We start from the raw sequence: 21,829 nt of genomic DNA, 5'->3' as shown, positions 1-21,829 counted from the left end.
GTCAAAGGCACAGACTTTGTTCTTTATTTTTTTACGAATTTTTAGAAGTGTTGTGTTTTTAGATTAATTAGTGACTCTAAAGATGAAAAATTCAACTAAATAGTAGTAATAATTCCTCTCAAAGATGATGTGGTAAAATTATTTGAGGTTAATTTTAATACCGTTTAAAATTTTAATAATAAAAGATTATTCCTTCTTTTAAATTGAAACGGAATAAACATCTATAAATGTTTATACTTTTGCAGGTAACTCCAGACGCTCACCCAGCATCAGGTCGGTACGGCATCAAGCTGGAGGTTCCTTCTGAAGATACCATGCACGAAATGTGGCTGAAGTGTGAAAATGTGAGTTGAAATTATAGATTTTCTTGTTATTTTGTGAATAAAATGTCATTCTGTTAAAATTATGCTCTTTGTCAGAAATCCAGCAAGGGTTTTTTGCTTGAAGTATCTTGTTTATTGTATTTGTCAATGGATTATAATTGTCAATTCATAGAAAGGTAGATAAGATAAAATAAACGTAAGCAAATAAGATAATTTTATTAAAGGTCGAATCAACCATGTCATTAACATAAATTAAAAATAATAGTGGGCCCAGTATTCTGCCTTGAAGTACACCGCTTGGTTTACTTTAATAATAGTCAAATTGATGCATTTTGCTTGCATGAAATCTATTTCTTTTGGGATTGCAATGCATTGTCCCTTGTGTTGTCGATACGACTGATACGAGCAAACCAATCTTATACAATAATTTAATAGGGATTTGTGTGATAAGACATATCCTAAAAACATCGATGTCATATTTTTTTCCCATAAATATTTTTGCATATCATTTGGCACAGAGTAAATTGCATAACTGGTGGATGGACAATTAAATTCGTTGCGTAATTTCCAAGAGCTTAGTTTAAATTTTTCTTTGGCTTCTCTCTCTCTGCCGTGTGTTCACTTCCTTTTTTGGCTGAACTGTTAATAATTATTGTGAGTAATGTTCGATTTGTATGTCAGGAGGACCAGTACGCGGAGTGGGTAGCGGCTTGCCGGCTGGGGTCTCGCGGGCGATCACTAGCCGATGCCGCGTTTGCAAGCGAAGCCAGCACTGTCCGCTCGCTGCTGGCGCTGCAGCGGCCGCAGCCCGGCGCCGCGCTGCACCAGCACAGCCTGCCGCACCTCGACCACCTGCAGCCCGACAACTACCTCGCGCCGCGCTTCCTCAAGAAGCTGCGCAGCAAGGTGAGTGAGCTGCACCAGCACAGCCTGCCGCACCTCGACCACCTGCAGCCCGACAACTACCTCGCGCCGCGCTTCCTCAAGAAGCTGCGCAGCAAGGTGAGTGAGCTGCACCAGCACAGCCTGCCGCACCTCGACCACCTGCAGCCCGACAACTACCTCGCGCCGCGCTTCCTCAAGAAGCTGCGCAGCAAGGTGAGTGAGCTGCACCAGCACAGCCTGCCGCACCTCGACCACCTGCAGCCCGACAACTACCTCGCGCCGCGCTTCCTCAAGAAGCTGCGCAGCAAGGTGAGTGAGCTGCACCAGCACAGCCTGCCGCACCTCGACCACCTGCAGCCCGACAACTACCTCGCGCCGCGCTTCCTCAAGAAGCTGCGCAGCAAGGTGAGTGAGCTGCAAGCAATTACAGCCCGACATGCAACCGACATGCAGCCGACATGCAGCTCGACATGCAACCCGCGACACCTTCCCACTCAATGCAAAAATAGTCTAAGATCCCACAGCAGGATTAGTGCGTTCATAGTGTTTTTGCTAAAACCAAAATTTTATGTATATTCATAATTAGGCGAATATATATCGACTAGGTTGCCAGTAAAATATTTGTGCCGCAAGCATTTTAATAAAAAAAATTCTAATCGATTTTACGGGAAACATTTCGTTAACTGCTTATTTATAAATATAATTAACTGAAAAAAAAATTGCTTTAATTTGATATATTATGATTCGTAAATGTGCGTTATGAACGTATAAATGGATCGAAGAGGTTGCGGTCAGGTGAAAAACGGCAACCGTGATTTTTTAGAATCTTTATATGATTTACCGTGATGTAGACTACATTTTATAAATAATATTAATGTTTATAAATTATGTTAATGTTTATAATAAAATAATGTTTTACGAAAAATCAATTAGAAAAGAAATTAATTAAAAATGCTTGCGGCCAAATTTTGACTGGCAACCTAGTCGATATACAGGATGTAATCTTGGGAGTGTTTTAAGTAAATTTTTTTAGATATTTTTCGTTATATTTTTAAAAACTTATTATTGCCATTTTACTCATTAGGTTAAGTACTTTCGATATCAATTTATGGTTTTTTCATATCTGCAATAGTTACGGAAAAATCACCTGTGCACACTTAACGATTACACCCGGTATATTCTCCTAATTATCAATATAAAATTTTGGTTTTAGCAAAAAAACTATGAACGCACTAATCCTGCTGTGGGATCTCGTACTAAAATTGAAACATCATGCGACTTTACATATTTTTAGCATAAAAGGGCTTGGTTGACTGATGACCAATCTGCATAATCAGCTAAATTTGAGTTTCCGTGTAATTCACTCAAATTTAATCAAAAAAGTAGAATAATCATCATAATTTGGCTGATGATTATTCTACTTCATCAGTCAAATCTCAAATGTATTTCTGTGGAATGCACCGATGTCTGCCATTCAATCTCTGTTTATTTTCCACTTAATATAAAACTAATCAACCCTTAAATGTTTCAGTTCACACAGCGCGTGCTGGAAAGCCACGCGAACGTCAAGGACCTGCCGCTGCTAGAAGCCAAGCTGCAGTACATCAAGACCTGGCAAAATTTACCCGACTATGGGCAAACATTATTCGTGGTACGATTCATGGGCCACCGCAAGGATGAGATCATTAGTATCGCTAATAACCGCATCATGCGGCTCGATCCTAATACCGGGGACCATATTAAGACCTGGCGGTTTAGTACTATGAAGGTAGGTTGAAATTAAAACTTTGTCTATATTTCGAAATGTTTGAATAGGCAGTAGGTGTTGGGATAGGATATATTTTCATTTGAATAAGGAAAAATAGCGAATTCGAATTTGTAATTCTAGTTTTGATATAATTTCAGCAACATTTATTTTTGCAAATGTTTGATTATACAAAATTTGTATTGTAACTACGTATTAGCAGATATAATTATTATGCAACATAAGAAAAGTTCTATCTCAATTAAAAACGAAAAATACATTCCACAAAATCCCCGTGATTATTTATAGTAAAAATATTAATTACTTATTAAACCCGAAGTTATAAATTCAATTTTATCCACAGGCCTGGAACGTGAACTGGGAGATAAAGCACATGATGGTACAATTCGAGGAAGGCAACATCATCTTCTCAGTCCAATCAGCAGACTGCAAAGTGGTTCACGAATTCATCGGTGGATACATTTTCCTATCCATGCGATCTAAAGACGCCAACCAGACGTTAGACGAAGAATTATTCCACAAATTGACCGGAGGATGGACATAAAAACCCACTTTATTTAGAGAATATAATATATTATGTAATACTTAGTATGTACAGACTTATTGACGTGCCTTGTGAAATTATGTAGTAGTGCCCAAACTTCTAACAGTTTTCAACTAAATAACAGAAAATAATGAATTTTATGAAGAATTTTATTTTGATACTTTTAACATACTATTTTAATATGCATTACTTTTGGAAACAGCACAAGTGTAATAGTCTAAGATGAAATGATAATTCTATAATATATTTTTAGTTATAATGTCTTAATGTAGTGCTTCCAGTAATTTTCGTTAAGCAATGTAAATGCCAAAAATAACTACGCTGAATATCCTTCCACTTTTGACATCACCGTTATATTCATAAGGAATATTTTTAAACATTTTATATGGGCTTTTAGAAATCTAGTGGTAGATAATAAACACAATACTAAGGTCATAAAGGACAATACAATTTTGACATTTAATATGGTGCTTTGATAAATATTTATGAATTATGTAATATTGTGTGGCCTTAATAAGATTGTCGCTGATTTTTAAGTTTAGTATTTGTCTAACAGCATTGTTAAATAACAGCTTTTATAGATGAATTCATTTATCGATGAATATTAATGTACACTTAAGAATATTATGAATTATCTTTGAGAACTAGTCTCATGGAAGTCGCATATAATGCTAAATTAATGAATGCATAGTTATGTATTAACAATATTTCGCCTATTTTAATATAGAGTTATTGTACAAATGTATGTACACTTTATAAAACACTATCTTTGTAAATGAATGTTAAAATAAATGTATAAATGAATAACAACACAAGTTTTGTCTTTTATTTCCTTGAAATATTTTTGGTATAGCAAACCCAAATCCTACTAATATTATGAATGCAAAAGTTTGTAAGAATCATGATTCATGATGTATGTTTGCGACTCTTTCACGCAAAAACTAATGATCAGATTTAAATGGTTGGTAAAAAAAAATTGTTTTTTCCAATATTTAAAATTTTATACTTAGGAAATATAATAAAAAACAATTATTTTAAAATACAAATTTATTGAATTTTATAAACATATTCCACAGTTAATAGTTCTTCAAATGGAAAGTGGCACCAAAATTTCTGCTGATCTTTTATTGTTGGGACATACTTCCGCCCTAGGGTCATCACTGCACTGCAAACATTCCAATAACCCAGTGGCCCGCAATATGATGACCACAGTTGTATTTTCTTTTTGTATTTCTCAATTTGTAGAATTTTCCCTGGACTGCCTATCTTAGGTCGTTCCAGGGAACAAGGAGTTCATATATAACTAGTTTTAGGGCAATAAATGTTCCAGTCAGCCACTGTGGCTTGACTTACTACAGTGGCTTCATCATCCGAGCAAAGTTGGTAGTAGTTTTTATTATCGGCAGAAGATTGCGTTGTTCATTAAACACTCATACATTGCTCCACAGTGCCAAGTCTACTAAACAAAATTTTTTCCTATTATTGTATTATTATTTAGGTGATAGTGTATAATAATTGAATTTTAAACAGAAGAATTGTTAAAGGAATTTTTGCTTTAACTTGTAAAATTAGGAAAAATTAAACATGGTATAAAAGTATATAATGTACTTAACACTTGAAAACTTTAACCATTTCCTTCCTTCTTATCTTGCAGTTCATTTAATCCAAATAACATTAATTTAATATGGGCTTTAGTTTTGGCAGCTTTACTGATTATTTCTTCAGACTTTTGTTCAAATACTTTTATTCTTGCATCCAGATATTTATTTGCTTCTTCTAAGCTAAATTCTAGGAAGACGTTTAATCCTATATTCATTAGAAGACGAGAAGTATCCGGTACAGAAGCCTCCATAAAGAAATTGCATCCCAAGTTCACCTGTGTTTTGAAACCATCAGGGTGTACGCTTTTATCCGTTATAACTTTCAATGAATGCTTCTGCTGTATTAGATCAGATATTTCAGCATTGATTTGTTGTAATTTTAAATGGAGTATACGCAGGTCCTCTTTGAGAACATCGTTGATTAAATTCTCGTATTTAAGGACTGTTTCGTCGATATTAAGCGTAGACATGGCTTATTAGTTATAACATAGTTAGCAAGGATATATTTAGAAGAAAATGTTTGTTTTAAAAACAGTCTCTTTTCAAACAATCCGTATAAATTTAACCAAAATGTGTTGTATGAAGGAATTAGGAATCTGGAAATGTGCTTTTGATTTTGACATTTGACAATTGCTAATGTGATAACTGACACTTGACAGTGCGATATTGCAGACCTTTTTTCGTGAGAATCACGGGTGAAAAAACGTTACTTTGTGAAAATAGTCATACATTGCCAGTGTAAAAATCAAATAGTCAATATGATTATTGGTCCAAGATTTCAGAGCTGTAAGACACAATAATTTATTTTCTAAAGCATATAAGTTTCGGTTCACAGTAGACAGCAGCTAATGTCACTTTGTAAAATAATGTTGCCACATTTAAACTTTAAAGTAATAGTGAGGAATTCAGTTCTCATTCAATCAGATGAATGAACAATGAGTGTAAATAGTTCATCATTTCAAACTATAAAATAACATTATTTCTAATTATAATATATAAAGCTATATAAAGCTATATAGGATATAAGTTACTAGTAGAATGTATTTATAATCATTTTTTTATTTTTATTTTTACGCTGTTTACGTTATTGTTTTTGTAATTTTTTCGTTAATTGTATCTAACTTATTACGTTGTGTTTGTTGTCATTGTTGTGTTTATTTGATGTTATATCGTTACACACTAAATATTCACTAGACGATCGATTCAATTTCATTCATTCCCGTTTTTCAATCATTCACTTCGTGACAACGCTATTTTTATTTCATCAAAAACTGATAATCACAGAAAACGTCAGTTTACTTTGTCAAATTAATGCTTTAAAGCTCAAATAAATGAACATAATTTATTTTTAAATGTCTGATTTTTTTGATATGTTATTAAGATAGGTAACTATTACAAACATCCATCCTCCTAAACTTACGCATTTAATAATATGTATTAGGATGCTTATGGACGACGGTGACCATTTTTTATTTCATTTCGTAAGAAGGCGTCCATTAATTACATAATGCAATGTGAAATTTGAATTTCTAGAGTAAAGTGCGTTGAATTCATTAAATAAGAAAGCTTTCTTACTCTTTTTTACGTTATATGTATAGATTACCTATAGTTAAGCTGATAGATCATAGATAATAGACCTAGCGAAATCTGGTTTTAATATTTGTATACACTTAGCCACATAGGTACATGTAGTAATTGTGTACCACTATAAATCCATAATGTAGCTCTTAGAATTGTCTAATCTAAAAATGAACGCCCCTCCAATGTGTTTACGCTCACATTCAAAGTACGTGTATAGACGCAATACACACAAATTGGTCTGCCTCATTGGTCGTTCAGTCCTCCAGTCCCGTCCATGCCCGAACGACAGGACCAGTTGGCCAACTAGTGCATAAATGACGCGATGCACGACAGAACGGACGTGTCATTCCGTACATAGCGCGCTCTCCCCGCCATACAATGCTAGGCACCTGAACTGATCGCCCGATTAGTTGACAAATCAGTGCGCGAGTGTCAAAGTTTGCAGTAGAATCGACGCGCGCACACATATAAAGTGGTTCAATAATTATTTGTCCTCACACATTGAAACAATTAAGTTTAGTGGAGGGGCGTTCATTTTTAGATTAGACAATCTATACCATAATATTTAAATGCTTTTCAATTTATTCATCATTCACAATCTCGTATTAGTACAGTCACTGTCTGTCTACTCGAGACAGGTTCTGAGTTCTGACTGACAGTATAGGAGGTAAAATAAAAACACGACAAACGATCACCAAAATGTTTTATTTCAGAATTATAAACATTGCTTAGGTACAATGCGAAAACCATTGAACGACCATTTTTCTTCAACGACAAAATGTAACAATAAATCATGTACAAAACTTTATACTTATCCACTTCCAGAATGGATAAAAATTTACCTACAACAGGAGCTTTCGTCTAGAAAACCGGTTTCTAAAAGATCTGTTAATGAAAAAAAAATTTTTGTATCTTGATTGAGATGTGAATAAATTTTGATTTTACATCGAACTCCTAGGTGCTTATCAACATTATGTTACAAGAAACAATAAAGTTTACAAAAATACAAGTTATCAAATTTGTAAAATTAATGAAAAATATATAAATTGACATTCATAACAGATCCAGATAAAATAAATGATATCAATGTGAAATTCGCGAATGTGTATTCAATGGGATCGTTTCTTATTAGTTTCAATTTTCCCGCCTTGTTATGTACAAATACACCATTAATATTATATTTTAAAACCACAAAACGGTTAAGACATTTTCACTTAAATCTAAGTAATTAAAATGTTTTTTTTTAAATTATAGATTGTGATGGACTGATACAATACATATAATGTGATGTTTCATTAAAATATCTAATTATTATTAATTATTCCACAAAGAGATGGGGGGGGGTTATTTACAGTTTAGTAGAAAGGTAGGCATATTAAATTTTGTGACTACAGCACCCGAATAATTTTGACATCAATAGAAAGGATTATTCGAAAGCTACTAAGGAAAACTTTGGCTTCTCAAACTACAATCTATCTAAAAATAATCATCTACTTATGCATAGTGGACAAAGTTATGGAAAGTTATAATGAATATCACAAAATGTAAAGTGATGCCTCATGTAGATGGGCGGAATTGTAAGTCTATGCAGCATTTTGTGCTACAATTGAAAATGTGCAATTCAATAAAAGGACGCATTCAGGGATGACAAATAAATAATAACAAAACGACATCTTTTTCTTTTGCAATATTAGATATTATTTTAATTAGAAACCTTATGAATTAATGCAATACGGTTGCATAGCTGCATAGTTTTAGATGCCTGGATTCAATTACATATTATAAATAGGCTTTTTAAAATTATGTAAGATTATTATATGAAATTATGAAATCTGTACAATGAAAATAAATGGAATTAGAAAAAATTCAGCGGCCCAACTTTACGATGGCGTGTTGTTATTAAAATTCTATCTCACGGTTGACGCATGGCAACATTTTAGTCATAATGTTTATTTTAATTTATTTGAGAGAGAAATAATATAGGAAAAGAAAGCATTCTAAACAGCTGTAGTTATACTCGATTAAGCACAAAATCTGATATTCGGAGTACCAGCTCCGTCGTTTTGTGTTGCCTACATAAAAAAGCAATGTAGGTACCTAACGTTATTTTCGGAAACGGGTTATTCAAACCATAGAGATGAGATTTAGCATGTTTTATTTTGCACATTTACAGTTGCAATAATCTACTATGACCACATTAGAAGTGAATCAATTAGTGGCCCACCACAAAATGCTAGATAGATAACACAATATAAATAATGATATCTTAAACTCTATTCTATACATAAAAACCTTAAAATTACTAGGATACTTTCGTAATTAGCTATAAACTAGAGGTATAAATTAACATCAGTTCGTTGAATTGTGTCGCTATAAAGAACCTTCAAAATATCAGTTTATTATATTATTATAGAGATGGAAAACATTTATTTATAAACATTCAAAAATTATACATTGTGTTCTGCGTCTTACTTAAAATAAATTCTAAAAACAACTGGTAGGTATTTAGACAATGTAACTAACGGGAAGGATACCTACACTTTATTATAAGGTATTTTTAAGCATTCAACAAATTGGATTCAATCTAAATTAAATTTATAATTTATGTAGCGTAAAAAAAACTACATCGGAAGGATTTTTTAAAAATTGAATTGTCTTAAATTTCAATACCATTACATTAAAATGGCGCTACAAGGTAGAATTTTACGAAACTTTTATTATTTTTCTTTACTGGGCAGAAAGTTTCAAGAACGGAGGAAGGAGGGAACGATCAAACAATGTTTACGAAATTTATATTAGTTTGTTTATACATAATATAATTTTAAATATACAGAATATTTACATTACTTTATAGTTTATAGTATAATCATAAAGACATTTTTGAAATATGAAAATACATTAAAACTAATTTATTCTTATAATGTTAGTCTGACGGGAATTATTTCCAAGGACGAATTAAAATTTCGGCGCTCATTGTATCGAATTTTTGCTGGTAATTCTTTGTCAATGTTTAAAATATCAATGTTATAAGTGAGATGCATCGATTTGGTATACCGAGGGCTTGTATCACAATGTACAGGACGTCGCAGTGTGGGACGGCCTACAACGAGATGGACAGACGACCTGATCAAAGTGGCGGGGAGCCGCTGGATTCAGGCCGCTGGTGATCGGTCATTTTGGAAATCTTTGGGGGAGGCCTATGTCCTGCAGTGGACGTCTTGAAAGGCTGGAATGATGATGATGATGATGATGTATCACAATATAGCAGTATCTAGGTATACTGAAGACCGGGTCCGGCCGACGTCGATTGTACCTACTGAACTATACTCGATCTTAGCTACAACTATCTGCGAAAATTTCGTCTTGGAAATGTTAATAAACACGCGTCGAATGTAATTATCGCATTCATTTAAGTTAATTAAATTAAAACCCTTTAAACTTTTAACTGAAATGTGCCTAGCGCGTTGTATGGAACCGGCCGGTATGAAAAAAGGCATAACAACTTTTTATTTAACCAAACTAAAAAATATCATCATTAACTATGTAAATAACCTTAACTATATTTTTTATACACGATACTTGTTCTGGGCACTGGCTATGACGATGGCGACCGTTAAAATATTGACTAGCAACCTTGTGTAAAATTCGGAATAAGGGGAACATGTATTAAATATTCTTACACAAAATTTTTGAGATCATCCAAAATTTATAACAGTAACAACATTTATAAACGTTTTTGACGGACTCGTGACGGAAATCGGAGTTGGACATGATGAGACGAATGGACCGAGAGAGTTACAATCAATATTTTGTGGACATATTCATAATTGTATGTACATATATTCGAAAATTCATAACCATAACTATACTAAACTTATGTTCAAAACATAGTAATATAACGATTAATTGAAATGAGCAGCATTACATCCAAACCAATTAAAATTAAATCACAGATATATACCGCCTAAATTGGAAGGAAGTTTAATTTAGGGACTTAGGGTCCAATGGGAATTAAGGTAAGATCACGCAGGGTTTATCGAATAATGATGTCAGTAGTGGGACCTTGCGTGAGCCTAGAGCTACCACTGGGAACAGCTTAACAGACGTGATATAGCTATATTGGGCGGTATCTATGGACGCTCCGCCCGACGCCTGCGTGATTATTGCACAGCCCTACTTTAGGGCGGCACGCTTTGATTATACCACGATTACCGCAAAACATAGAGGCCTTCATAGCTAACAACACAGATATACAAAAACAACAGATGTATACAAATGTCAATCTGCAGTGACACTCACCACAGATCATAAACGGAACAGACGTAACGAAGTTGCTAAACAATTGTCAACCTATGGTTTTGTATATCGATACATTTGTAACAAATTAAACTTAATAATATACAATACAATGTTTAAATTAAAGTAAGGTACATTTCGTGTCGCGAACACTTGTATATATACATGTCTATACAGATCTAACACTATGGTTCGGTAGTCCGGTTGGGGCCCACTGGTAGCAACAAAACTTATTCGCTTGCGATCTCCGACGTGGATGCCGAAGGAGGCTCGGTGGGGTGGAGCACCGCCTGGAAAAGAAAAAACAACAACGTTAAAATATAGACGTAGAACTAAGCATTCAATTAACTATCAAACAGTACCTATACCTATTTCGAACAGATTAAAAAAAAAAAATTATAAGAAGGTTTTCTTGAATGTACACGTGTTAAATTAAACACAAAAAAAATACCTAGCCTGCGCTGTTGTTACTTATTAATTGTATCTATTGTTCATACAATTATGTGTTTAAAGTTTAAACGCAATGTAGGTAACGAGTGGTATATAATTTAAAAAAATTGTCTTTATTTATCATGCACTTAATGATACTTAGATACATATATTTATTAGGTGTATGACCATTGACCATATATTTCATCGTCAAAAAACTAGTCGTAAAAATTAATTCTAAATTCGGTACATAGGTATCTAATTAATTCATAAAAATTATATATGATTAATAATCAGTAGCTATGGTCCATATATAAATATTCGGTAATAGCTACGATTCTCATAATTCATGCGATTGACAAATAAATCATCCAGTCTCTCTCATGCATTAAAATTAAAAGTAGGTAAATGGAATAATTTAAAAGTTACATATTTTGTAATATTTAAGACACATTAAAAATGTTCTTGAAATTCCTATCAACATTTTATTCTTAATCTTTGCGTCTGCAATTACACTCACTTTTAGATTAAACATACACATTAGGTACATAAGATAAAATTAACGATGTAAAATATACATTAGAATGGATTTTATACGCCCAAAATGATAATAAGATAGCCCACTGAATTGATACAATCATTAAAATTGATTAAAACATAAAATTATGCAAGTCCACATACAAAAAGTGTAACGATTCAATTGAGATCCCCCTTTAAACTTTATCGAATAAAAAATCGTACTCAATACGCTTGGATTATAAATGATACATTACATTTTAAAGATCGTTTGATCGGACTGAATCGAATCTATTTCCAACTCCATTCTATATCGGTCACTAGGGCAGTGTACCGGTTTGCTTTAGTAATTGTCTGAAAAAACATCGCCAACGCAACAATGTTGCATGTAACCTGTATTTGTCTGCGTTGCGTGTATTGTCCTGTTTTATAAGATTATATTGGAACCGCAACTTACACTAATAAGTTAATACTTAATAACCTATTTTATTTACATTATATTAAAAGATTAAACTTTTGTTTATTTTGATTTTTATTTACTCACTTATCTATTGAATAAACTGAATTATCAACTAGCTTTCAAAACCTATTTTTACTTAAATTTTTAGTTTATTATCGTATTGTTTTGTTAAAGTAATTTATAAATATTGTAATACAAATAGCTGTAAGGAATCTATGTATGTAAAAAATAAATAAAAGTAAATAAATTACAATAGCAACGCTAGCTAGGATGGAGCAGTTCCTAAATACATCGTTCCTTATTCATTTCACAGTCATTAGACGTCCTGAGGTTCGCATATTCTGTAGTAGATTGTAGATATCCATTTCAGACAGGTATCAAATTATTCAAATATTATAATATAAAGATATTTGTAGATAATATACCCAAATACGTCACTTAATGTAACAATAAGCGTTAAGTCCAAGTAAAGTCTATAAAATTTCTGAAATATGCCCTTTTGACGATTTTTTAATCTCATAAAATATGTTCCTTAAAATGAGTATCACGGCGATTAAGGAGCTGGTCTTTATTAAGTTTTTCACGTGAACATATCATAAAATATTAAAAACAGTGTCCCACTGGTGGTCAAGGATTTATTTTTACGTTCCTTTTATTTATTATAATGCTCTTTCCAAGGGGTTTGACGCATTTGGTGCACTTCTCAGCTTGTACACCATGCTCAAATAGTGAACTTAGCAACTGGTGCATAATTTTTTTTATAACTTTCGGGTGACTTTTATATGATCATTGAAAATTATTTGAGTAAGAGTTGTACCTACTTAAAAGGTTGATAATATTTTTTAAGAAAATAACCTACGCAAAACAAAAGATTTTTTCATTTTTAAACAATTTTTCCAAATCTCCACTCATCATAAAAACATTTTGCGAAGTGCACAAACTGAGAAGTTCACCAGTTGCGAAGTGCACCAAATGCGTCAAACCCATTTAAAATACTAATTTATATAAAATAGTCATTTTCGGACGTGTATGATTGTGTGTGTCATCTAGTTTAAGCATGGTTAGGCCGTTGATTGCTATATCGCTTAGAAGGTAGGCAAAACCCATTTTTCATGAAATTAACAAACGCAACGAAAAAATATGAATTATTTATTGCATATCAGTACCATTGTCGGTATAAAAATATAATTATGTAAATTAGTATTTTAAGAATTAAGCAAAACATCGCTACATTGACTAATAAGAGATTCGTGTTATAATTATAATAAATTACAAGGATAACAGAATGATTATTTAAAGTTATGAAAATTTAACTTTTATGGTTATAAGGAATATGATTTAGAACCGCAAAGCTATTGGAATTATTCGAAAATCCCATAAAAAGTGACATGAGGAGAATTTACGATCTCCTTTGTGTACAGACGTCGAGTGGGAAAGTTTTTAACGTCCGTACTTTACGAGTTACCGCGAATTACTGACGGATATATTCAATGAAACGAGACCTATTTTATTTGGACACATAAATCTAGGAACGACTTATGGAACTTTTAGATTGGAACAAAAAATGATATGCTTTGACGTGTCAGCTTGAGTATTGAATATTGATACAAACCAGAAAAATGATTGATCAATTTTTGATAACTGATTATGTATTTTTCTTTATCACGCTTACACAGACTTGTAACAAACCTGAAATATCTTCCTGAAAAAAAAACGTAGCCCAGCAATCTTTATTACCATAAATGGAAATAAAATATCGAACTATGAAGAAATATAAAATGTTTGTTTGATATTACTCATGCCCTAGCTTTGTTCCAGTCTGGGAGAGTTAGTGCAATAACAACTCTGTTTCCACAATTTTCATCGATTGTCCGATTAGTAATTATAGACGATGTTTCTAAAATAACTGCCAACTTGTGTTTAATAATATCTCCGTAGTCCGTAATAATTTACATTAGCTGGAAACGTTTTGATATATATTGTAAACATAACTCGAGAATGTTACTAAATGTTACGACTTACGAGTAAAACTGACACAGAGATAGGTAGTTTTCTTTATAATGTGTAAATTGTTGGTACCTAAGAAACTTAGGAAAGTAGTAGCAGTTTTGTCATCAATCTATACTAATATTATAAAGCTGAAGAGTTTGTTTGTTTGTTTGAACGCGCTAATCACAAGAACTACTGGTCCGATTTGAAAAATTCTTTCGGTGTTGGATAGCCCATTTATCGAGGAAGGCTAAGACCAACAGGAGTGGAGCCACGCGGGTAAAAACCGCGGGGCGCAGCTAGTTCTTGATACATGTACCAATATTGATTTTTTTTAATCTATTTGAATTCATACATTAATTTGTCTTGAATAAAAAACATAAATTAAATCGTCCGTTTGTTGTTAAAATCGAGTCTAAAGGAGTCAGATACAAACATACAGATAAATAAATAAAATAAATAGAAAAAGATGAAGCTAATAAAAGCGTGTTAAAACTTTTAATATAAAATGGGCGCTTATTCCGAATATTATATTGAAGAGTGGTGTCAAGCACCAGAGAGGCATTAGACGGGCGAGCCGCGAGTGGCCTAGATTTAAACTGGAAGAGGCTCAAACTAGCTGACTTTGTAACAATGACTTAAATACCTACCACACGTTTAAAATATTTTACCTTTGTTACCAAAAAATTAGCCTACTTACAAAGGAGCTAAATGCTACTCATAGATATTATTATTAAAGAAAAAATTGTACTGTTCTAGATCATTTCGATTTCTTCTTTTTTAATTTCAAACATATTAGAAACATATCGTCAGTGAAAATCCAAAACTACTAAAGCGCCACTTTGGCCAAAATGAGTTATATATATCGATGGATTGGATTTTTTATTCCGCGTCTAATGGTCTAGGTTTCATGGCGATCTGAGGACTTTTGTGGCGTTTTAGCACCTCAAATGTCGGAGTTTTTCATAACTTTGCTTTTTTGAGAAATGCTTACATAATACAATTTATCTTTGAATTTTAAAATTTGTCGTTTAAGTATTTATATTACCGGACATTAGCCACACTGAGCTCGTTCAGCAACTCAAAATACGCTATTTTATTCATTGATGTCGCTTTAGCACTTTACAATACAAATCGTTACGGTGGTTAAGTAAATTTGCTTTACGTAGAAACAGATGTGGTGGCGCGTTAGTATATTTTGTTTACACAGTTTTTTAATAGATAATAGTGTAAGTATATTTGCTTTACTTAAATATTTGTTTGAGTCTTTAGTAAGAATATTTGCAATCAGTGAAATTGAAGAGAATTGTACTTTTAGTATGGATTATTTTACAAAAAAAAAAATTACATTAGTCGTTTAGTATTAAGAAGTTCGTAAACTTATCATAAAGATTAACCTTAGTCTTTTGAAATTCAAATAAGTTCTGGTTACATCTTTTAAGTATTTAGAATACCTACATTGCGCGGGATTTGACGGCGGTTCAGTTGACCCGGTTGACCGTTGTTAGTCGGTTTCGAGCAGCGGTGACTGAGTGACGCATTTTTGCTTGTTCCGCCTACGCGGCGGCCGAGTTAGTTGTTCGTATAATTAAAACTAGGTAAGTAAATATTATTCCTGCATTTTACAAAACTATTTCTGTATGGTTATTGATCTATTATTCGCATATTATTATCTGGCTTTGTTTGCGTTGTCGTAATTGTCGTTACCTATCTATCTAAGAATAAGTAGGTATTCATTGGTATTATTGCCCATTTATATTGTTAGGAAAGGTAATTAATTAAAGAGATTATTCTTGCAAGACAAGATAGGTAACGAGAATGTGTGTACAAATTACGGAAGTTTAATAATATTGATAACATACTAGTAACCTACACAAATAATACATCTAGATATTATGTATAGGTACAATGTTTTCTGTTATTTCTATTTCATCATTCTTGAAATAGTGCGTATTCTACCTATACTAGTTATCGTCAGATATTTGTATTAGGTATTCATAATTATTGTATTATTATTATTAGGCACTTACAATCTAAATTTTCAGAATCATAGAAAACGGAGCATGGACAGTCGACGATCCTCATTTTTTAGAAAATTTACAAACATGCGTACTGTAAACGCAAATTCAAAAGAATCATCGCCTAAGCCAAATGTTGTTCGTAGACTATTTGCCAAAGACGAAAGCGATATTGGGTCAGACTCCGAACAGGATAGTTTCGTCACAAATTTACGGCATCCACGCAATGAAGAATATAAAATTTTGGAGATACTCCCAACAAAAGACGGTGAAGTTTCAGTTACTTATTTTAACTTTAAATTTTAACTAGCACTAAGCTATCAATACTATTCTTTTAGCTAAGATAACTCTGCCTGTCTGACGATGTGGGTGAATGTCATGTCGTGTGTATAAATGTGTGAATAAACAACATTTAATAATTATACTTATTTACAAGAAATATAATTATAATATTTTTTTCTACAATATTAAAAAATATAAATATGGAAAAGTAAAAACAAAAACAAAAATGGGGCATTAAATCACTTATTAATAATACTTGTCGTTTAAACAGGTATGATGAAAGAAGCTGGTTTTTCACAACAAGGATTGGATTTATCGCAATTTATACATCCGAATTCATCAGAAATAGAAGACTGTACTTTTCAAGAAGGGGTATCCTTAGTCCAAAAAAACTATCCCACTCAAATAACGAACTCACAAACAAGGGATTTAGAACGGGCAGAAATATTCAATCATAAAGATTATCCTCTTGAAACAGGAGAACACGCTCAGAAAGGAAGATCCTTCACCCAAGACATACATTCTACACAGCCATTATTCTCACAAACAGGCGATTTAGCACAGGCAGAAATATGCATCGATCCGAATAATCCACTAGAAGACCACACTCATAAAGAAACATTTTTTGCTCAAGACATACATTCAACACAGGCATCAATCTCACAAACTGGCGATTTGATACAGGCAGAAACATACTTACATCAAGATAATCTAATACCGATACAAGTACATGCTCAGGAAGAAATATCCTTCGTCCATAACATACATTTTACACAGGCATCAATCTCACAAACATGCGATTTGATACAGGCAGAAACATACATACATCAAGATAATCTACTACCAATAGAAGATCATGCTCAGGAAGGAACATCCTTCGTCAATAACATACATTCTAAACAGGCACCAATCCCATTCAAAAGTAATTTCATACAGTCAAACACGTTCATAGAGCCGACCATAAATCATTCATTAACAGTAATTTCGCGATTCGACGACAATTTGGAAGAAGAAGAAGCTGGTAAAAGAAAAGTATATGAAGATAATCAACAAGCAAGCACATCTTTTGGATCTCCATCTTCTGAACTATGTTTGAAGCAACCATATAAAAAACGAAAATTATACGAGCATCTTAAGGAAATGGACATTTGTATACAGCAAATTAGGGATGAAACTGCTTCTACTGAAAACTTAAACAACGCAACTATAGTTATTAATATTGAACCAGAAGAAAACAAAAATGAGTATGAAGAAGAGATTGAAAATATTAATACAACAATAAACAAAGAAAATGTAAAGAATAATCGAATTTATAAGCATATTGATTTCTTGTCAGACAGTGACGAATTTGTTTATAGTTCGAGCACTGGACAGGATTCAACAGAATCAAATGATACAGACCGTGTTAATGAAAAAAAGAAGCGTTTGAAGAAGAAACGTAAAACAAAGAAGTTGAATAATTTTGACGATACAAAAGAAAATTCAGAGCCGAAAAAAAAAGAGCGAAAGATTAATAAAAACAAAGTTAGAAAACAATTAAGAAATAGTGGAAAGCAGTATGTATCTATATCTATAACTGGCAAAGTTGTTGCAGAGAAGAGTATGAAGGATAACTTATGTAAACCTGAAAATTGCCATAATGAATGCTATAAGATTGGTTCCGAAAAAAGACAAGCAATTTTTAAACATTATTGGAGTCTAAGCACTGAAAGACGAAGAGATTGGTTAGTGGGAAATGCCAAGAGGACGACGATTAAGAGGAAGCGTATCAAAGAAGACCAAAGTCGTAGACAATACACTTTTGATTATTTTATTAATGAAGGCGAAGGAAAAAGAAAAGTTTGTTTGAAGTTTTTATTGAACACATTAGATATAAAACAAAAATATTTATATAACATTATTACAGAAGCTGCATACGGCTCATCTAAAGACGATTTACGGGGAAAGCATATTCCAGCAAATAAAACACCAGAGATCATTGTAGAGGAAACAAGGAATTACATTAAAAGTTTACCATATTTACCGTCTCATTATTGCCGCAAAAACTCAAAACGATTTTATCTGCCTCAAGAATTTCGAAATATGAGTAATTTGTATAAAATTTACAAAGAATCTATGATACGCGAAGATAAAAGATTAATAGGAGAAAGAGTTTTTCAGAAGATATTTCAAGAATATAATATTGGTTTTCATATACCTCATAAAGACAAATGTGCTAAGTGTGTGCGTTTCGAAAAAGAAAAAGGAGAAAAAGAAGAAGAGAAATTGGCTCATCTGAAAGACAAAGAGGAGACTTATGAAAGATTTCAAGCGCATCAGAAAATTCAAAATGGAAACATACTTTGCGTATCTTTTGATTTACAGAAAGTTCTGAATACGCCGTATGGCCAAAGTATGTTACTGTATTACAGTCGCAAATTGGCTGTATATAATCTAACTTTTTACGAATCTGGAACTAGAGAAGGCTACTGTTACACTTGGACGGAAACAGAAGGAAAACGCGGAGCTAACGAAGTGTGCACTGTCTTAGAAAAATACATCAAGATGGTGGACGGTCGTGGCTCTATCAAACATCTTCTGTTTTACAGTGATGCCTGCCCCGGACAAAATAAAAACAAAATCGTCCTTGCTTGTATCCATATTTGTCTACAAAAATGAAAGAATATAACTAGCATCCAAATGAATTATCTCTTGCCCGGACACACTTATATGCCAGTGGACTCAATGCATTCTGTTATAGAAAAAAGTGTTACAAACACAATTGTTTGGGCACCATCTCAATGGCCGACAGTGTTTAATTTAGCCCGAAAGAATCCTAAGCCCTATCATGTGAATGTCTTAACATTTAAGGATTTTTGCGGCTGGGATATTGTCGCAGATAAATACTTTAAGGGAAATCTGACGGGAAAAATATCGAAAGTAGGTAACTCAATCGTTGTCTTTTCATAATTACACTTAGGAGACTATTTTGATATAAATATTCTAACTTTAAAAATATTACAGGTGCGTACAGCGACATTTAAAAAAGCTGAACCACAGAAGATGACAGTTAAATATACAATGGCGACGGATGAAGCAAAGGAAAACATTGAAATAATTAATAAAAACAAAAATCTACAACCGAAAAATATTTACAAGAGTCGCCTACCTATATCAAAAAAGAAATACGAAGATTTATGGAAACTTTGTACAACAAAAATAATTCCTGAAAACTACCATCAAGAATATGCAAATTTTCCAAATGCCATGAATATCCAGGATAGCCTTCAAGAAACGGATGTCGAAGACAACGTTTAATTACAAAAAATGGCAACAAATTAAAATTCTAATTATTATTAAGTTAAATAATATTTTTTATACCTAAAATTTTATAACTATGATTATTTCAAAATACTACATAAATACATATTCTTCATACGGGTATGAAGGATCTAATTATGCATCCTAATTGATTGATCTTTTCGTAAATGATACCAAATAAAGCTAACATTTGTGATTATTATATTTTACTTTAAATGACATTGTTTAAGTTTTTTTTTATCAAGTAATAATTATTTAATAAGAAGCTTATGACAAGACTGATTAAAATAACGTTTTTTTTTTTTCAATAAAGATTATTACGAAACTGTGTACATTTTGTTTTAAAACCATTATATTTTTTTGCGATATTATGTGATTAACCTATTATGGTTTTTTTAGCGTAGATATACCTAGAACTACCTGGATGAGACCTCGCGCGACTGCTAATAAACAGGATTGAGTTATTTTGTTGCCACTTGCCTAATTTACTTAATGTCAACTGCGCCATAAGTAAAATAGATTTAAATTTAAATCATATTTTCATACATTAGTTTTTTTTTATGACACAATAGTACTAACTTACTATAATATAAATCGTTTTAACGTACGGTATAAGTGACATATTAGAACGTTCAGTAATAATACCCTCAGACATTATTAATCCGCAATGCACGTTAGTAATATTTGCGTTAGTACAATTTAACAAACCTGCGCTGTTAGTATTTTTTGACACCGCACCCCAAATATATTTCACAGATTAAGTACTTTCTGTTTACTAACTTCATAAAGTAAAAGTACTAAAGCGACAGCTATTTCCTGAATTAAAATAAGTATGCAGAAGGTTTTATTTTTATTAGATGCGTAATAATGTCACAAAACTTTTTCTCCTTAAGCATTTTTCGATGCATAAATCAGAAAAAAAGTTATGTCTGGTTTTGTGGAAAAAAAAACTTTGAATTGATCTACTGTAAAAAGGCCTTTTGGCGCTTCAGTAGTATTGGCTTTCCAGTGACGATATGAAATTGATTGTTGTTGCTTATATTGAAATTCCTTTGTCCCAAAACGCACACACAAAAATAAGATAGGTACCATTTAAAGATTTTTAACAAAATAACAAATAAACGACACCAAAAGATGCGTAGTAGGCAGGTACTTTACGTGCATAAATCAACACCGGTTTAATGCCGACATTTAAGCCGATTGAAATACTAATGTTTAACCCGTCTTATTTCGACATGCACCTAACAATTTAGCACGAAAATTATAGCGAAATTTGATACGCGAACAAAAAGACTTGTCAGATTAACGGAGTGGAAAAACTTGGACAAATTTGTATAACCTTACAAAAAGACGTTGGAGACTCGAAGCGCCGGGCACTGGGCAGGTTGTAAGCAAGTCAGACGTTTTAGCGTCGGGTTGTGGATCATTTACTGACTACTGTAATATAGATGTTTGTATCATTGCAACACCTGATTACAAAGGTGTAAAATATAGTTAAATCATTGAGAGAGAATAGATAAATATGTAGGTAATAATTATATATCAAGCACAAAAATATGTTTTTCTTTAATACCGAGTTGTAATTCAAAGAATTGTACTGTTTGTAGGATAAAAAACAAGGTTTATACCTACTTATCTACAATTTAATAATTAATATATTATAATCTTCTTTATATATAAAAATGAATCGCAAAATGTGTTGGTAAGCGCATAACTCGAGAACGGCTGAACCGATTTCGATAATTCTTTTTTTATTATATTCTTTGAAGTACGAGGATGGTTCTTATGTAGAGAAAACGTAAATATGTACCACGGGCGAAGCCGGGGCGGACCGCTAGTA

At 32.6% G+C, this 21,829-nt stretch overlaps 4 protein-coding genes across 5 annotated transcripts in view; 2 read left to right on the top strand and 2 right to left on the bottom strand.

Annotated features, from left to right (window-relative positions):
- The window catches only part of Fit1 (Fermitin 1), a 34,222-nt gene extending 29,890 nt beyond the window's left edge, over positions 1 to 4,332 (top strand). Inside the window, exons 8-11 of the mRNA XM_090112182.1 lie at positions 246 to 344; positions 1,005 to 1,613; positions 2,740 to 2,976; positions 3,317 to 4,332. Of these exons, the coding sequence (XP_089968308.1) occupies positions 246 to 344; positions 1,005 to 1,613; positions 2,740 to 2,976; positions 3,317 to 3,517 (1,146 nt within the window). The 3' untranslated portion in view covers positions 3,518 to 4,332. The remainder of the gene's footprint in view (positions 1 to 245; positions 345 to 1,004; positions 1,614 to 2,739; positions 2,977 to 3,316) is intronic.
- A 775-nt stretch (positions 4,333 to 5,107) lies between these two features.
- On the bottom strand, positions 5,108 to 5,730 carry Uxt (Uxt prefoldin-like subunit). Its single transcript, XM_090112582.1, has one exon. It carries the CDS (start codon positions 5,586 to 5,588, stop codon positions 5,142 to 5,144), a length of 447 nt encoding a protein of 148 aa, XP_089968708.1. The 5' UTR covers positions 5,589 to 5,730; the 3' UTR covers positions 5,108 to 5,141.
- Positions 5,731 to 10,766: 5,036 nt separating this feature from the next.
- Positions 10,767 to 21,829, bottom strand: part of dsx (transcription factor doublesex) — a 138,627-nt gene continuing 127,564 nt past the window's right edge. For both annotated transcript variants that reach the window (XM_090112209.1, XM_090112210.1), the window contains exon 4: positions 10,767 to 11,285. The gene's annotated coding sequence lies outside the window, so the exon portion shown is untranslated. The remainder of the gene's footprint in view (positions 11,286 to 21,829) is intronic.
- On the top strand, positions 19,341 to 20,203 carry LOC149900515 (uncharacterized). Its single transcript, XM_090112641.1, has 2 exons — positions 19,341 to 19,608; positions 19,693 to 20,203. Exons 1-2 carry the CDS (start codon positions 19,369 to 19,371, stop codon positions 19,984 to 19,986), a joined length of 534 nt encoding a protein of 177 aa, XP_089968767.1. The 5' UTR covers positions 19,341 to 19,368; the 3' UTR covers positions 19,987 to 20,203.

Source organism: Colias eurytheme, chromosome 18 (genome assembly GCF_061535395.1).
Source record: "Colias eurytheme isolate Ceu_HAF_F1 chromosome 18, ilColEury1 Martin Lab GWU primary, whole genome shotgun sequence".
Lineage (NCBI taxonomy): Eukaryota > Metazoa > Arthropoda > Insecta > Lepidoptera > Pieridae > Colias > Colias eurytheme.
The sequence above is the reverse complement of the archived record's forward strand: the minus strand, read 5'-3'. Positions and strand labels throughout refer to the sequence as shown.

Excerpts from the sequence above, each read along its gene's own strand:
- Uxt (XM_090112582.1), bottom strand. The coding sequence starts at position 5,588 with ATGTCTACGCTTAATATCGACGAAACAGTCCTTAAATACGAGAATTTA.
- LOC149900515 (XM_090112641.1), top strand. The coding sequence starts at position 19,369 with ATGAATTATCTCTTGCCCGGACACACTTATATGCCAGTGGACTCAATG. Across the intron at positions 19,609-19,692 it reads TGACGGGAAAAATATCGAAA|GTGCGTACAGCGACATTTAA; the intron begins GTAGGTAACTCA and ends AAAATATTACAG.